The following is a 14,390-nucleotide window of genomic DNA, read 5'->3' as shown; positions in this document are numbered from 1 at the left end:
TATATAATTTTAAATGCCAAAAGAATAGCACTTTTGCTAGCGTTTTTAACATATGCAATACTAAAATATAAGACTTCTTTATTGAAGAACATTTTAAAATTCTTCCGTCATGCTAAAATTAACTAAATATAATTACTAAAATCTTCTCTTGTTGGGTATAACCCAGCCACATATTTTCAAACCTGTGCTTTGTGATATACAAATATGAGAGTAAAGTTCTTGTGCAATAAGTAGACTGATAACACTTTTTTCACACCTGATTATTCGTTGAGAATCATATATTTAAAAAGGTTTGCAGAATGGTAAGTTGTCTCTACTCAGAATTACATAGTAAGAAGGGACCAAAGGGAGGCGAGAAGCAAAGTCTGTTTCTGTTTTCTCTGCAGCTGTCATCTAGCGTTATGTTCTGAAAGAGAGCTACAGCTGGAATTATTTTATTGCTTTACCCAGCATCCTTTTGCCTCTACACACAAAATTGCTATAGTAGTCTTAGAAAAAGGAAAAGCTAAACAATCTCTTAGCAACCATAGGAGAATAGTTATTATAGCAGCCTCTGAGAGTGAAACAGATTTCCATTGTACGTAAAATATCGGCATAGGTTACTGTATAGATAATACAGATGAGCCTATGCCAGCACAATCCTAAGAGCACTGAATGTGGGTGTATGTGACTGCTATAGATAATTTTTTTAAGCTAGAGATCATGAAAATGTATGTACAGTCTTTATGTATATTATGTGTTAAATTTTCCGCTCTTGTGAAAGATTTTTGGCATTTCCCACCACCTAACTTTAGAATATGTCCATGTTCCCATAGTAATTGTTACTTTTAAGGGGTTGTAATTCAGTTAAGAACATTCAAATTTGACTAAGCCTGAATACTTTTTACTCAGTTGTATCCAACTTAAGAAAGTTTTGGTTATTATTAATTTTAATTATGGAAATATCATTTTTGGAAAATAAAATATTTTTCTTATTTGGCAAATAAGTTTGGCAAAGATCAGTAAGTGATAAAGCCCAGTGTGAACAGAGATGTGAGGAAATGGTCCCTCTGTCATATACTATTGAGGGGTTTTCAAATGATACATAAGCTTGCTGAAAGGTAGCTTGGTAATATAATGGGAATATTTGCATATTCTTTATTCAGTGATTCTATTCAATGGGAATGAATCCTAAGGAAATATTACCATTGCACCAAGATGTATGTATAAGGACGTGCGTTGCAACATATATAACAAAAAATTGGAAAGAATCTGAAGGTCCATAATTAGAGTATTGCTTATAGAAAAATGACACACAAAAATACTAAACTGATTTGTGACCATTTCAAAGCACAAGGTATATCTTTATATATTGATGTGGTGAGAGGTCCATGATACATTAGGAAGTGAAAAAAGGCACCATATGGATAGACTGTCTACAGTAGAAATGGAACCATATTATACATAGGATATGAACAAATATACATGCATTAAGAAGTCTGGAAATATCTGTCAAATAGTAGTAGGTGTTATTCCATGGGGTTAGGATTATGGGCAGAATTTCTCTGTGTAATTTGAACTTTTACATTTATTAAAATTATTCTTTTGTGTGTGGAGATTTTTTTCTTAAGGAGTTCTCTTTCAACATTTTTTTTCCTGTTACACCAGATTTACTCCCAAGAGTCTATATTATTTTATTGTGATCTGATTTGTGGATGGTTGCATATAGGGATTATTTATATGATACTCACTATATGACAGGCATACTTATAAGCTCCAAGGATAAAATGTAGGCAAAGTCTCCCATTAGTGGTTCTTGGCAGAAATATAAATAAGAGAACACTTAGAATATAGGGTGATAGATACAAGTATTTTTGAGGAACGTTAGAGGAGGGAATGATTAAGCTGGGAGTGGATCACCAAAGACTTTTTAAGAGTTTATAGCTGACATTATAGAGTTTTTCTTGTGGAGAAATTGAAGATAGTCATTGTGGGCAGAGGAAATGACATGTACAAAGAACCGGAAGTGTGAAATGTCAAATGGTAAGAAACAAGTACATCAGTATTTCTGACACCAAAAGATTTGAGGGTGAAATAGTATTAGGAGCCATGGTAAAATAACAAACCTGTGCATTCATTTGTTAGTTCTTTTGTTCATTCTCAGAATTTCTCGTTTGCAGAAAGAAATATTATGTAACTTTTAGTAAGACTGATCCATTGTAGAAATTAAATAGCAGATAAATACATAAAAGTGCACATTGTGATAATGCCTGGGCTTGGTGAGAATATGGATATGTAAATTGTTAGAGTTACCTTGGAAACTAATTTTTATCATGTAAGCTGGGTCATAAGTAGGTATGTCCTGTCATCCACTGTTTTTATTCCTGGATATTTACCAGAAAAACCTCTTGTACATATATACCATAACGTCTGTAAAAGAATGTTCTTAGCAACATTGTTTGAAATGGGGGGGAAAAACAGTTTCATTTTAGCCAAGTTACTTAATCTTTCTTTTTTAAAAAGATTTCTTTATTTTGGAGAGAGAGAAAGAGCACGCTCACATGCATACAGGGGCCGGGGGAGGGGCAAAGGGAGAGAATCCCAAGCAGGCTCCAAGTTCAGCAGGAGACAGGGCTCAATCTCCCAACCCTGAGATGATGACCTGAGCCTAAATCAAGAGTCAGGCGCCTAACTGACTGAGCCACCTGGCACCCCTATTTAATCTTTTTAAAAATTTCTTCGTATGGGGTAGAGAGATAATACTATCTACCTTGAAGTGTTGCTGTGGGGATGTAGATGAGTTAACTCATGTAAAGTACCTGGGACAATATCTGATACTAAATACATGTTAGCTGTCATTGCTACAAAGAAGTGAAAATGAATGAGCTATTGCAGTACGTGTCAACATGAATGAGTTTCACCCAACAAAAGTAAGTACCTTATAGTATCGTATCAGTCAAATAAAATTCAAAAGCATCTGTAACTAAATATTGTTTAGTGATGACACTTGTGTGGTAAAACCCAAAAGAGTATGAAAATGAAAAAAACTTCAGGATAGTGTTTTCCTGCTGGTGAAGTGGGGAATGAACACATGGAAAAACACATAGCAGTCATTTGTTGTTGATTATAGTCTCTTTCTTAAGTTGAGTAACAAGTATACACATATTCATTTCATTATTCTTTATATCGTTATATATACAGTCCTTTATAGAAAATATTTCCTCAGGGAAATATCAACAGTTCAGTGTATATCCTTCCTGGTACTGATAAAATTTTAAAGTATCCTATCAGACAAAATGGGTCATGTCATACAGTTCTGTACCTAACTTTCTTTGATTTAACTGTATCAACTTTAATTAGGAATGAAGTCCAATCTTTTCACATATTTATGGTCCTTTTTTTCCCCTATGAAATAAAATTGGACTTTATCTTGTATGTCAGTGTTGTCTGGGGGGAGAGGGCCCATTTTTATGGATTTGTATAAATTATATTTCTTATGAAGGTGTTCCTCAGACAATACTGATTTTCTTCCTTTCCACTCTCTAGTATGTGTAGGATTCCACAACAGAGGTTTGATAATTGGAAATCTTAGAAGGGTTCTGAGCAGGAAAAAAAATAGATTTGCATGGACAGCCTTCCCGAAGGCTGGAAACAAGGAGATCAGTTAAAAGCCTACTGAAATAAGATAGGCAAAAAAGAATGAGGGTTGGGGCGCCTGGGTGGCACAGCGGTTAAGCGTCTGCCTTCGGCTCAGGGTGTGATCCCGGCATTGTGGGATTGAGCCCCACATCAGGCTCTTCCGCTATGAGCCTGCTTCTTCCTCTCCCACTCCCCCTGCTTGTGTTCCCTCTCTCGCTGGCTGTCTCTCTCTCTGTCAAATAAATAAATAAAATCTTTAAAAAAAGATAATGAGGGCTTGCATGAGAGAAAATGGATTTGAAGGATATTCAGAAGGTGAACTTGTTTAGAAAATAATTTTTTTTTAATCAACAGATATTTTGTATGAATCCAGAAGGGTTTGGGGCAAGGGGTGAAGAATGTCTTAGTTCATTATTTCACATAAAGAATAGGGGGAAAATGTATTTAAGCCAAAAAGCATATGACTAATTCCCTAGTTGAATTACTTGAATATTTTAATAGACTATATTATATTTCAAAACATTATAATTCTGTATCACAAACAAAAGAGAAAGTATATACGTAGATTTTAAGCGAAATTGTGGCCAATGTAAAAGTAAAGCTCTAGGGGCACCTGGGTGGCACAGCGGTTAAGCGTCTGCCTTCAGCTCAGGGCATGATCCCGGCGTTATGGGATCGAGCCCCACATCAGGCTCCTCCGCTATGAGCCTGCTTCTTCCTCTCCCACTCCCCCTGCTTGTGTTCCCTCTCTCGCTGGCTGTCTCTATCTCTGTCAAATAAATAAATAAATAAAATCTTTAAAAAAAAAAAAGTAAAAGCTCTAGAAAAATCGAAAAATTACTCATAATTAACCATCAAGGATAGGTGTTAACATTCCTTTTATATCCTTTCAATCTTTTATATTTTATGGCTATGATCATACTGTAAATAAAATTTTGTATACTGACTTTTTAACACTTAATGTTTCCCCATATAATGGATATTAGTCCTAAGCCTAATTTCAAATGACCACTCAATATTCCATTAAGTGGGGATACCATAATTTATGTACCCATCCCCATATTTAGGGATTGGCATTAGGGTTATTTCTTCATTTTTACTATTAAAGTTAATCTGAGAAAAGTACTTTTGCCTAAAGCTTCTTCCATTTAGTACTTTTTTTCTTTGCAAGATTCAAGAATTTGTCAAAATGTTTGAATGTTTTCAAAACTTTTGATACATTCTACTAAAATCACTTTTCACGAATGGTTATTCTAGATTTTATTCATGTATGTAGAATTAGCAATGAATAAGAATGGCCATTTTATGTATTACTGCTTTAAAAAAACTTTTTCAGTATACATCTAAATTTATAACTTGCTGAAGGACATACAATTAACTGGTAGACAAATACTCTCCCAGTTTGAGATTCTGTAAAAAGGTTAGTTTGTTTCTCATAGTTGAGGAATAATGTGCTTTATTATAGATTGTAGACTCTTCAATAGATGGGGGGGTTTGTTTTTACCGTATGAGACACCTGAAGGATGTTTTCCTTATTTTATTAGCTGAGACCCATTTAGATGTGTAGTTATAAATTCACTGTGTGATATGACCTGTAGTTATTAGGTTAATTCTAGCTGTTTTGGTAAACATTTTTAAGTAGAACTAAGTTATTTGTTACCCAAACAATAAATACATTTCTGTTTATTTAATAATGAAGCAGTCAACACTTTGGATAGTTCCCTTTAAAAAATAAATGTATTCTTAATCAAAATGAAATGTGTTTTTGCTTAATGTACAGAATATAAGTAGAATTAACCCAGGTCAATAGAGTAAAATGCTTGTTATATAACAAGTTTATGTTTGTTCAGATATGGATTTTTTCAGTAGGCTTTATTTTATTTTACACATCTTAAATTACTCCTCAGTTAGATTGGAATTCAGTAAAAACAACCTGTTCCAAATAGCTGTCACAATTATATGTGTAATTACTACTGACTACTACTACCACTACTGCTACTATAGTAATTCATGCTTGTTTACAGATTTGAATCTCTTGAGTATCTCAAGTAACCCCAAAGTTATTAGTATAAACATACCCAATTTATAATAAAATAATAATTTAGAGAAGTTAATTGCTTAAATTGCTTAAATTTTATACCTTATTTGGATGAGGCAAATTTCCAACTTAGGCCCTTTCTCTAGACCTCCTCCCAACCCCCCATGTTTTCTTCTATTCAGTTTGCTTATGATTTTTGACAGTTACTTGACTCATTTATTTTCAAAACTCTAGAACACGTAAATATATTTCTTAAAGTTTTTTACTCCTTCCAGTTTTCATCATGCGTTTTGAAAGAATGTTTGCTGGTTACTAGTATTTAATCACCTTCTTTCTAGTAATTAATTTAGCATTAACTATCATAACTCATTGGGACAACTAAAATGAAAATAAGCTAAAAAGAACAATTAACTGGGTTTGAGATTTAGTTTTAAGTGATGTACATTCTCAAATATATTTTTTTAAGTTTAATTGCTTTTAGTTTTCAGGGCATTTTCACATATATTATCATCTCACTAAATCCTTAAGAAAACCCATGTGATAAAATAGCATAGGTATTAAAAGTATTTGGTAATTGAGAAAACCAACTCCACAGAAATTAAATGTCATAAGGCTACTTTGTTCCAGAGCAAGGGCTAGAACATGCATTTTTAAACGAAAATATGTTAGCTATTTTATGAATTTTATTGCTTCATTTTAGAGCACCCAATTTTTAAATATTTTATTTTTTTTAAAGCTCATAAAGGTTTACACCTTTAAGATTATTAGCCCTGTAGTGATTACTCCAGATTATTTTAGGTTAAGGCCAATGAAAGTATTTCTGTCATTTTTATTGGCTTTCACAATCTTTTCACATAATTATAAAATGGCAAATAATTATCTCATTTCTTTAAACAAACAAATTATTGTTTATGAAATTTCAAAAACATGTCATTAGGGACTGTCATTGAGCATATCCCCTACCTCAGTGTTAATGTGCATGACTGAATCAGCATGTTCAGGCTAATTAATTCTTCATTCATTCAATAAGGTCATGGACTGCTGTCTTCTTTTGATCCCCTGTATCAAAGAGCACAGCACAGTCCTTGGTACATACTTTTTTAACTTGCAAGACAACACTTCAATTGATTTGTATCTTCTCTGTAATAATTTCTTCATTTTCTATGTATGTATGTCGCTTCTTATTAAAATTTAAAGCTTCATTTTAATTAGATTATCTCTCACATGGCATGGTTAAGCTTTTAATTCTTCCTAAGTTGTTTTCTATAAGGAAACCCATTTTGTTCATAAGGTTGATTTATTATTAATATTACTGTTATTTTCTTTTGACCTGGCTCTCTGATGATGATTGAGTTTGGGTAATTACTGTTTACAGTGATGGTAGTGGCACATAATGATTTGCTAAATACTTGCTAGAGTGAAAGTATCTTACTTTGTTTTTGTTTATATTCTGGCAACTAACGAATTATGGGGATTATTCCCATTAGGCAACTGAAGAGGACACTTCCAGTTCTCTAGTGAAAGATCATCTTTTCCAGCAAGAGACAGTTGTTACCAGTGAGCCATATAGAAGCTCCAGACCTTCTGCCTTTGAAGATCTGAATGCCAGAAGAGTTTACTTACAAAGCCAAGCCAATCAGGTGAGAGGATTAAATATTTTTTAGTGTGTTACTGATATGTATAGAAATTGGATGTATTAGGAAAAAAAAAAACCCAAAAAACAAAACAAAAACAAAAAGAAATTGGATGTATTAGAGAAGGACATTAAGACCATCTGCTTTTATCAGACAAAATAAACAACAGAAATCTAGGAGAGTATGATTTAATTGAACCATAAATTTGACTTTACATTTTTTGATTACAGAGGAGAAAAAGGAAAGTGTGTTATGTTTTCATTATCTGGGAGGAAAAGCCATTTCAGCCTCAGGAACCAAAAGTTTCCCTAGCTTTACTCTACACGAAACTTCTCAGATGAGATGAAAAATATCCTGAGCAAACGTATCTGTAGCAAATTCATTGATAAATTTCATAGAGTTGTTTCTTACGGCTTAACGTCAAATACTAATAATGTACTCCTTTATTTTTTTTTAAAGATTTTATTTATTTGTTTGACAGCCAGCCAGTGAGAGAGGGAACACAAGCAGGGGGAGTGGGAGAGGAAGAAGCAGACTTCCCGCCTAGCAGGGAGCCTGATGTGGGGCTCGATCCCAGGTCCCTGGGATCATGCCCCGAGCTGAAGGCAGATGCTAACGACTGAGCCACCCAAGCGCCCCTAATAATGTAGTCCTAAATCAACTCAGTGAAAGTGTTTCCTTTGGGTACTCAGTATACAACCCTCTAATTGTTCCAGCTTGATCTAAAAAGGAAACCTTAATTACAGGCTATAACCCTATTTTTATGCCGCTCACAAATGTTATCAAATCTGTCAGAAGACCATTCTTGACCCCATTTCTCTTAGTGATAGAAACAAATGCTTTCATTGTAAATAAGCATTTTAACTGTTTCGCTATGAACTCACATGGTTGAACCATACCCGGTATATGTCTACAAAGTCAGGAGGCAGTCAAAGTGGTTTTTTAAAAAATGTTTTAAATACTCTTCTTGATAGACGATATTTATAAGATGTGTTAGTGTCCAGCGGCATAGTGGCTATGACTAAAGCCCACCTGATTCTCATTCATGATTCTCATTTTAACCTGATGATCTCACACATGCAGCTTGTTAGGGAAGACATTTGCTTTGCATTTGCTCTTCCGTCTATCTGGAACACTTCCTAGATCTTCACAGAGTTTGTGCTTCACTTGAGGTCACTTCTATGAAGCCTTCCCTGGGCAATCTAAATAAAGTAGCAACTTTTCTATTACTATATCCTTACTCTGCTTTTTTTTCTTCATAACATTTATCACTTCTAAACTTTATGTATCTAATTTTTCTATTTGTAGTTTTTGTTTCTTCCCAGGTATCTTCAGAAACTTTGAAGTTTCTGAATAAAGTGAGCCTCTAGTTAACATTTGTTGAATGAGAAAATGAATAAACGCTAACAGGATCAGCTTGGAAGCAAATGATGTTTTGATTCAGTTTATTCCTGGTTTTATCATTCAATACTGAGAACTTGATTAATTTAGGATCATTTAGTTTTGCAAATGACAAATCCATTCAAACTAGCTTAAGGAAAGGGGACTTTATTTTATTATTATTTTTTTAATTAACATATAATGTATTATTTGTTTCAGGGGTACAGGTCTGTGATTCATCAGTCCTATATAATACCCAGTGCTCATTACAACACATACCCTCCCCAGTGTCCATCACCTAATTACCCCATCCTTCCACTCTACTCCCTTCCAGCAACCCTCAGTTTGTTCCCTATGGTTAAGAGTCTGTTGTGGTTTGTCTCCCTCCCTGGTTTCATCTTGTTTCATTTTTTTCCTCTCTTCCCTTACGATCCTCTGCCTTATTTCTTAAATTCCACATACCAGTGATATCATATGATAATTGTCTTTCTCTGATTGACTTATTTCACCTAGCATAATACCTTATGGTTATATCCACATTGTTGCAAACGGCAAGATTTCATATTTCTTTTTGATGGTTCCGTAATATTCCATTTGTATGTGTGTGTGCACACATACACACACACACACACACACACACATATATATATATATATGAGGAGGACTTTTTGCTCTATCTTATTCATAGAAACTCGGCATGACATTTATCTCTGTTTCTCTTTACATATCCATTTCATTCTTTTCCTCTATGGCCTAGATTCCTTGTTGCCTCATTGATTAGTAGTGTATCATGACTATCAAAATGTCAGGCTCAGCTCTTTAGTCTACATGACATTCCAGCCTAGATCCCTATAGTCCCAAACCAATTCTGTATTCTTATAAGAAGGAAGCTGATTGGCTCAGCTTAGGACAGGTTTATTAATATATTCTACATAGCTCTCCATTCCAAGGCTACCGGATGGGCTGATTAGGCAGAGAAAAGATAAAATGATGCACACACTATCCAGCATTGCCACTTCCGGGCAGAGCTCCTGTTCTAGGCTCTTACAAGCTAATGGCTTGCCTTTGTGTCAAGTGCCAGATCCAGATCCTGGTTTAATTATAATTATAGCTGGTTGGCAGGAGAGTGGCAAGGCTAATCGTGGCAACCTTTGAGCAAGGAGATGTTTCTTTCTGCCTTGTGTAAATTTAAGCTGTTTTACATTTCCTGACTAAACTTGTTACTTTGCCGTTTTCCATAAGGTCTGTTTGCTTAATAGAACCAAACTAGGCACTAGGGAGAAGTTGTTCCCTGGATAGAAATTTCTCCAACAGTGGAAGATCTTGGGCTTCAGACATAGGCACATCTAGTTTTAAATCCTGTCTTTTTAATTTACTTACAATTACAAAACTAATGCTCTCCATCTTCCTGTTTCCTCATATGTAAATATCAAAAATAATAAAACTTACTCCCATAGTATTATTTTAGGGGTTAAGGAAGATCATTCATTCATGCAAACATTGCTATGTACTTGAAATAAATGCATGTGATAAATGTTAGAGCACCTACTATGTGCCAGGTCCTATTCTAAGCCCAGAGAATAGCTGTGAACAAGAAAGGTGTGAGCCCTAGCCTCATGAAGGATATAAATGTTAGTAAGGGACATAGACAATAAATAAGTTAAACCAATAGTATTTCAGATAGTCATAGTGCTATAAAACTAATGGGGAAATATAATAGTAGGAATATAGAGGGGAACTTCTACAGATCTATAAGATAGGGAAAATCCTCTGGGGAGCTATTTATATTATATTATATTATATTATATTATATTATATTATATTATATTATATGGATAATATCAAAACAAAACATAATAGCCATATGAAAATCCAGGGGTGAGGGGTGGGATATCCAAGCAGCAGCTTGGTATTTCAGAGAAACAGTCTATGGAGCTGCAGTTTAGTGAGTAAAGGTGGTAATAGACTACAAGTTACAGTTAAGAGAATTTGGTAGTTTGGATAGTGTAGGCTATTGGGAGGAGTAGGAATTTTTTTCTGGTTTCAATGAGAAGCAATTGGAAGGTTCTTAATCTCCAATAAAGGGCCCATTTGCATTTTTAAAACATTATTATGGCTTCTATGTGGAGAATGGACAATTAGGATATGGTCATGAGTGGAATGAAGACCAATTTTGAAGCTATTGTTTTCATCCAGGTAGAAGATTTTGGTGATTTGGACTAGATAGAAATGATGAGAAATGGTTAGATAAGGTGTAAATTCTGGGAGGAAGAGCCAAAAAAGTCTTGATAATAGATTAGAGTCCAGGATGCCTTCTGAGTTTGAGGTCTAAGCAATAGAATGAGTGATGATGCCATTATTTGAGATGGACAAGACTAGGACAATTACCTCTGTCCCCACGAGTATAGTGCCACTCCCACTTCCCACTCTTGTTGGCAAAGAGTGAAAGATTTGCCCAATATCCAGAGGTTGTATGTTAGGACATATAGGCTCTTATATTCTGAACGATGTGTATCATGATTAAATAAACTGTCATGATTATTTCATGGTGATAAAAGATGGGTCTTAAATATTTGTTGTGATGACTTAGTTTTTAATTGTTTACTTAACTGAAGTTCTACTTTCCCCACTGACCTCAGACTTTATAGCCCCTTTCACTTTAATGTTGGCCATTTTTCAAACACATTGTTAGAGGTTTTTTTCCTTCTCAGAAGATAAGACTCTTGTTTCTTTGATAGTGTTTGATAGTCTTAATTTGTTCTGTCAAACACATGAGTGTCTCTGTTCCCCCAGTGTGTAGAACTGCAATTTATATTGATATTCTTTACATTTTTCCCCTCTAATGTCATGGTAGATGAAGTGGCATAATGAAACCTGTTAGTATTTCTTAAGTTAGTTTTTTTTTTTAAACCTATTAGTATTTCTTCCTGGTGTTTTCGTAAATAAAAAAAACATTACTGAAAGCAACACTTAGATTTCTGAGAATCATTCTGCTTTTACTTTGGAAGATGACTTTCATTCTCATATTTAATTATTTTCAGATTAGTTGTTAAAGTGTTATATGTGTTTTCATGTTTAATAATTTTATCTGACCTCTGTAATTGTCCTAGAAAATCAAGAAGACTAAGAATGAGATTTTATAGTCTTTTGGTGCTTCGCTAAAGAGCTTTTGATTCCAATATTTCATTTGAGCAGAGCCAGTATCTTTAGTTTTTGTCAGTGAAGAAATTCATGCGTAGAATCATTAAGTACCTGAACAGTCACTAGATTAGTACTTGCTGAATTATTAGAATTCTGAGGTTATTTACAAATGCTAAATGTTTCTTCCTTCTACCTTCTTCCTCCTTCTCTCTTTTTATTCTAGCTCAGATTAAAATATTTCCTTTTATGGTAAACAGGCAGCTTTATATTTCATTAAATTTGATAAGTTTGGCTGTTAACTCTTACCATAGCTGGTTCCTGCTGTCTGCTAAGTACTGTTTAAAGCACTTATATAACTCATATTGATCTTCACAATAACCTCTAACAAACTGCCTCATTTGGGGGATAGAAATTACCTATAGTTTATGCATGTTTTTGTCCAAGTTTACTATGAAATTTTATAAGAAATGCAAGAAAAATTAATTGGTACAAGAAGGAAAAAAATAATTTCAAGTCAGTTTTACTTTGTGAAAAATAATAGCAAAAATAGAGGCTGAAAATAGTTTGCTTACCTTTTCCAGGGATTTTGGAACCAGAACAATCCATCTGGAGTCATATTTGCTCATCAACATTTAGGCATCCTAGGAAATAAGATAGTTAAGATTGGAGATACCCAGTTTAACACTTTTAAATACAATATATGTTCCAATATCTTGAGTGATGGGCTGAAAAACTTAACAGTAGAGGAGAGAGTGGATGTATGTACATCCTGAAGTAGACCAGTGATTCATATAGTTGAGCAGTGAGAAAAAACTTGGTGAATGTAAGACAAAGTTATAATAGACTAATATTCATCATCCCAGACCCTGGGAATTTATTTGGCCTACCTTTTTTGGCTGAGGTAACTATAAACTTTAAGCTACTCTTTTGACTGATGGAGGGAAAAGAACTGAGCCCTTCTCCCAAAATGGCAATGATAATAATGGTGGAGTGGTTGAAGAATGTAGTCACCATGCAGAAAACTACAAAATAGTGCTAGATAACTGAAGAGAGGGAAGTAAACAACATTTGGCAGGCAGTTCTTAGCATGGGGATTTTGAACATGGCTTCTGGAGCCAGACTATTAGGGTCTGAATTCCAGCTTCTTTACAGCTTTTCCTTATCTCCAAGATTGATGTGATGTAGAGAAACAAGGGTTTTGTTTTATGAATTTGTATAACTAGACATTTAATTACACATTTGCTGACGTTAAAATAAGTGAACTCTGTTTATTAGGGATTAGAATGGAGTAGGTATTCTCCTTTAAAGCTACAGTAGATATTAGCTATGCATTTAATAAGTAATTACAGAAGTTTCTTAACAGCAATAATGCACACTTGCATTTGGCACAGTCCTGTTACAGGGGTATACCATTTGTCCATTTGGATGTCACCCAGTAGGCCTCACAGAGTGAATTTCCCATATTACAGAATCTGGCCTTAAACTTGAAGATCAGAAACCATATTTTGTCAGGATGTTAAGACTGGAATCATCTTTCATGGTGTAAAATAATCAAATTTAAGAAAAATGGTTTATAAAAATTGGAATGTAAAATTTAATTTAAGCTATCATGTGGACTGTAGTACTTAGTGGTAGCTTCTTTAGTACATTGTCTGCATAAAATAGATCTTCATGAGATACTAGATCATTGGCAAAATCTAGCTTCATGCATATATGCTCAACAGAGTACTTACATGCTTTGAGTGTTTAATTGCCTTTGACTGGATAGCTTGATGGATCCTTCTCTACAACAGAACAGTCTTGCCAAAAGGACTGTTGTGCTTTCTTGCTGTCAAGAAATGTGAAGAGTCTGAGATTTTTATCCTGGCTAACAGGTTAACCTGCCAGTTGTATGGATGCTGACAGAAGACAAGACTGGTAGATGAGAGACAAAAGACATTATTACTCAGAGCACAATAAAGTAGCATGAACTTTATGTTTGTGTTGGTCCCCTGGCCTTGCAAGTCCCATGGGGATGGTGCTGAGCTGCTCAGGTGGATGTTGCAACTCAGTAGATTTGCATCACAGCACTGGAACCCTGTTACAGAACCCAGAGTCTTTTATAAAGGACAGTTAAGCTTTGCTTGACTTTTGCCAGGGAGGGAGACAGTGTCATGGTCACACCGGATACTAAACAAACCTAACTGAAAACTGGGAGGACGCCATGTTTCAGTGGTTTCACTTTACACACATCTTTGCATAGAAATAGTCTGAAACAAAGGCAAACAGTGCCTCACCTCACTAGATCTGCAGAAATGAGACCTATGGAGAATTGATACCTAACACTAGCTGAACAAACACTAGGTTTTTCCTCAGGTTATGCTTAGATAGGCATTTGTCTTTGACTCATTTTCTGTGCTTCCATGGGCTATTTAAATCCTTTTGTTGGATAGGTACATTCTTTCAAAATGCTAATGCTCTCAGTCAGGTATTAGGTCAGTTAGGTCTAATAGGCCTAGAAGCCATTATAGCTCTTTTACACAATTTTCCTTACTTTCAAGTTCCTGAAGGTCATTTCATTGTGGGCAAATAAAGGCACG

The 14,390-nt window shown here is 34.6% G+C and overlaps 1 protein-coding gene across 1 annotated transcript in view; it reads left to right on the top strand.

Annotated features, from left to right (window-relative positions):
• SPRED1 (sprouty related EVH1 domain containing 1) overlaps positions 1-14,390 on the top strand; it is a 111,812-nt gene that overhangs the window by 83,599 nt on the left and 13,823 nt on the right. Inside the window, exon 5 of the mRNA XM_002921506.4 lies at positions 7,144-7,296. Coding sequence (XP_002921552.1) covers positions 7,144-7,296 — 153 coding nt within the window. The remainder of the gene's footprint in view (positions 1-7,143; positions 7,297-14,390) is intronic.

This window comes from Ailuropoda melanoleuca, chromosome 5 (genome assembly GCF_002007445.2).
Source record: "Ailuropoda melanoleuca isolate Jingjing chromosome 5, ASM200744v2, whole genome shotgun sequence".
Taxonomy (NCBI): domain Eukaryota; kingdom Metazoa; phylum Chordata; class Mammalia; order Carnivora; family Ursidae; genus Ailuropoda; species Ailuropoda melanoleuca.
The sequence above is the reverse complement of the archived record's forward strand: the minus strand, read 5'-3'. Positions and strand labels throughout refer to the sequence as shown.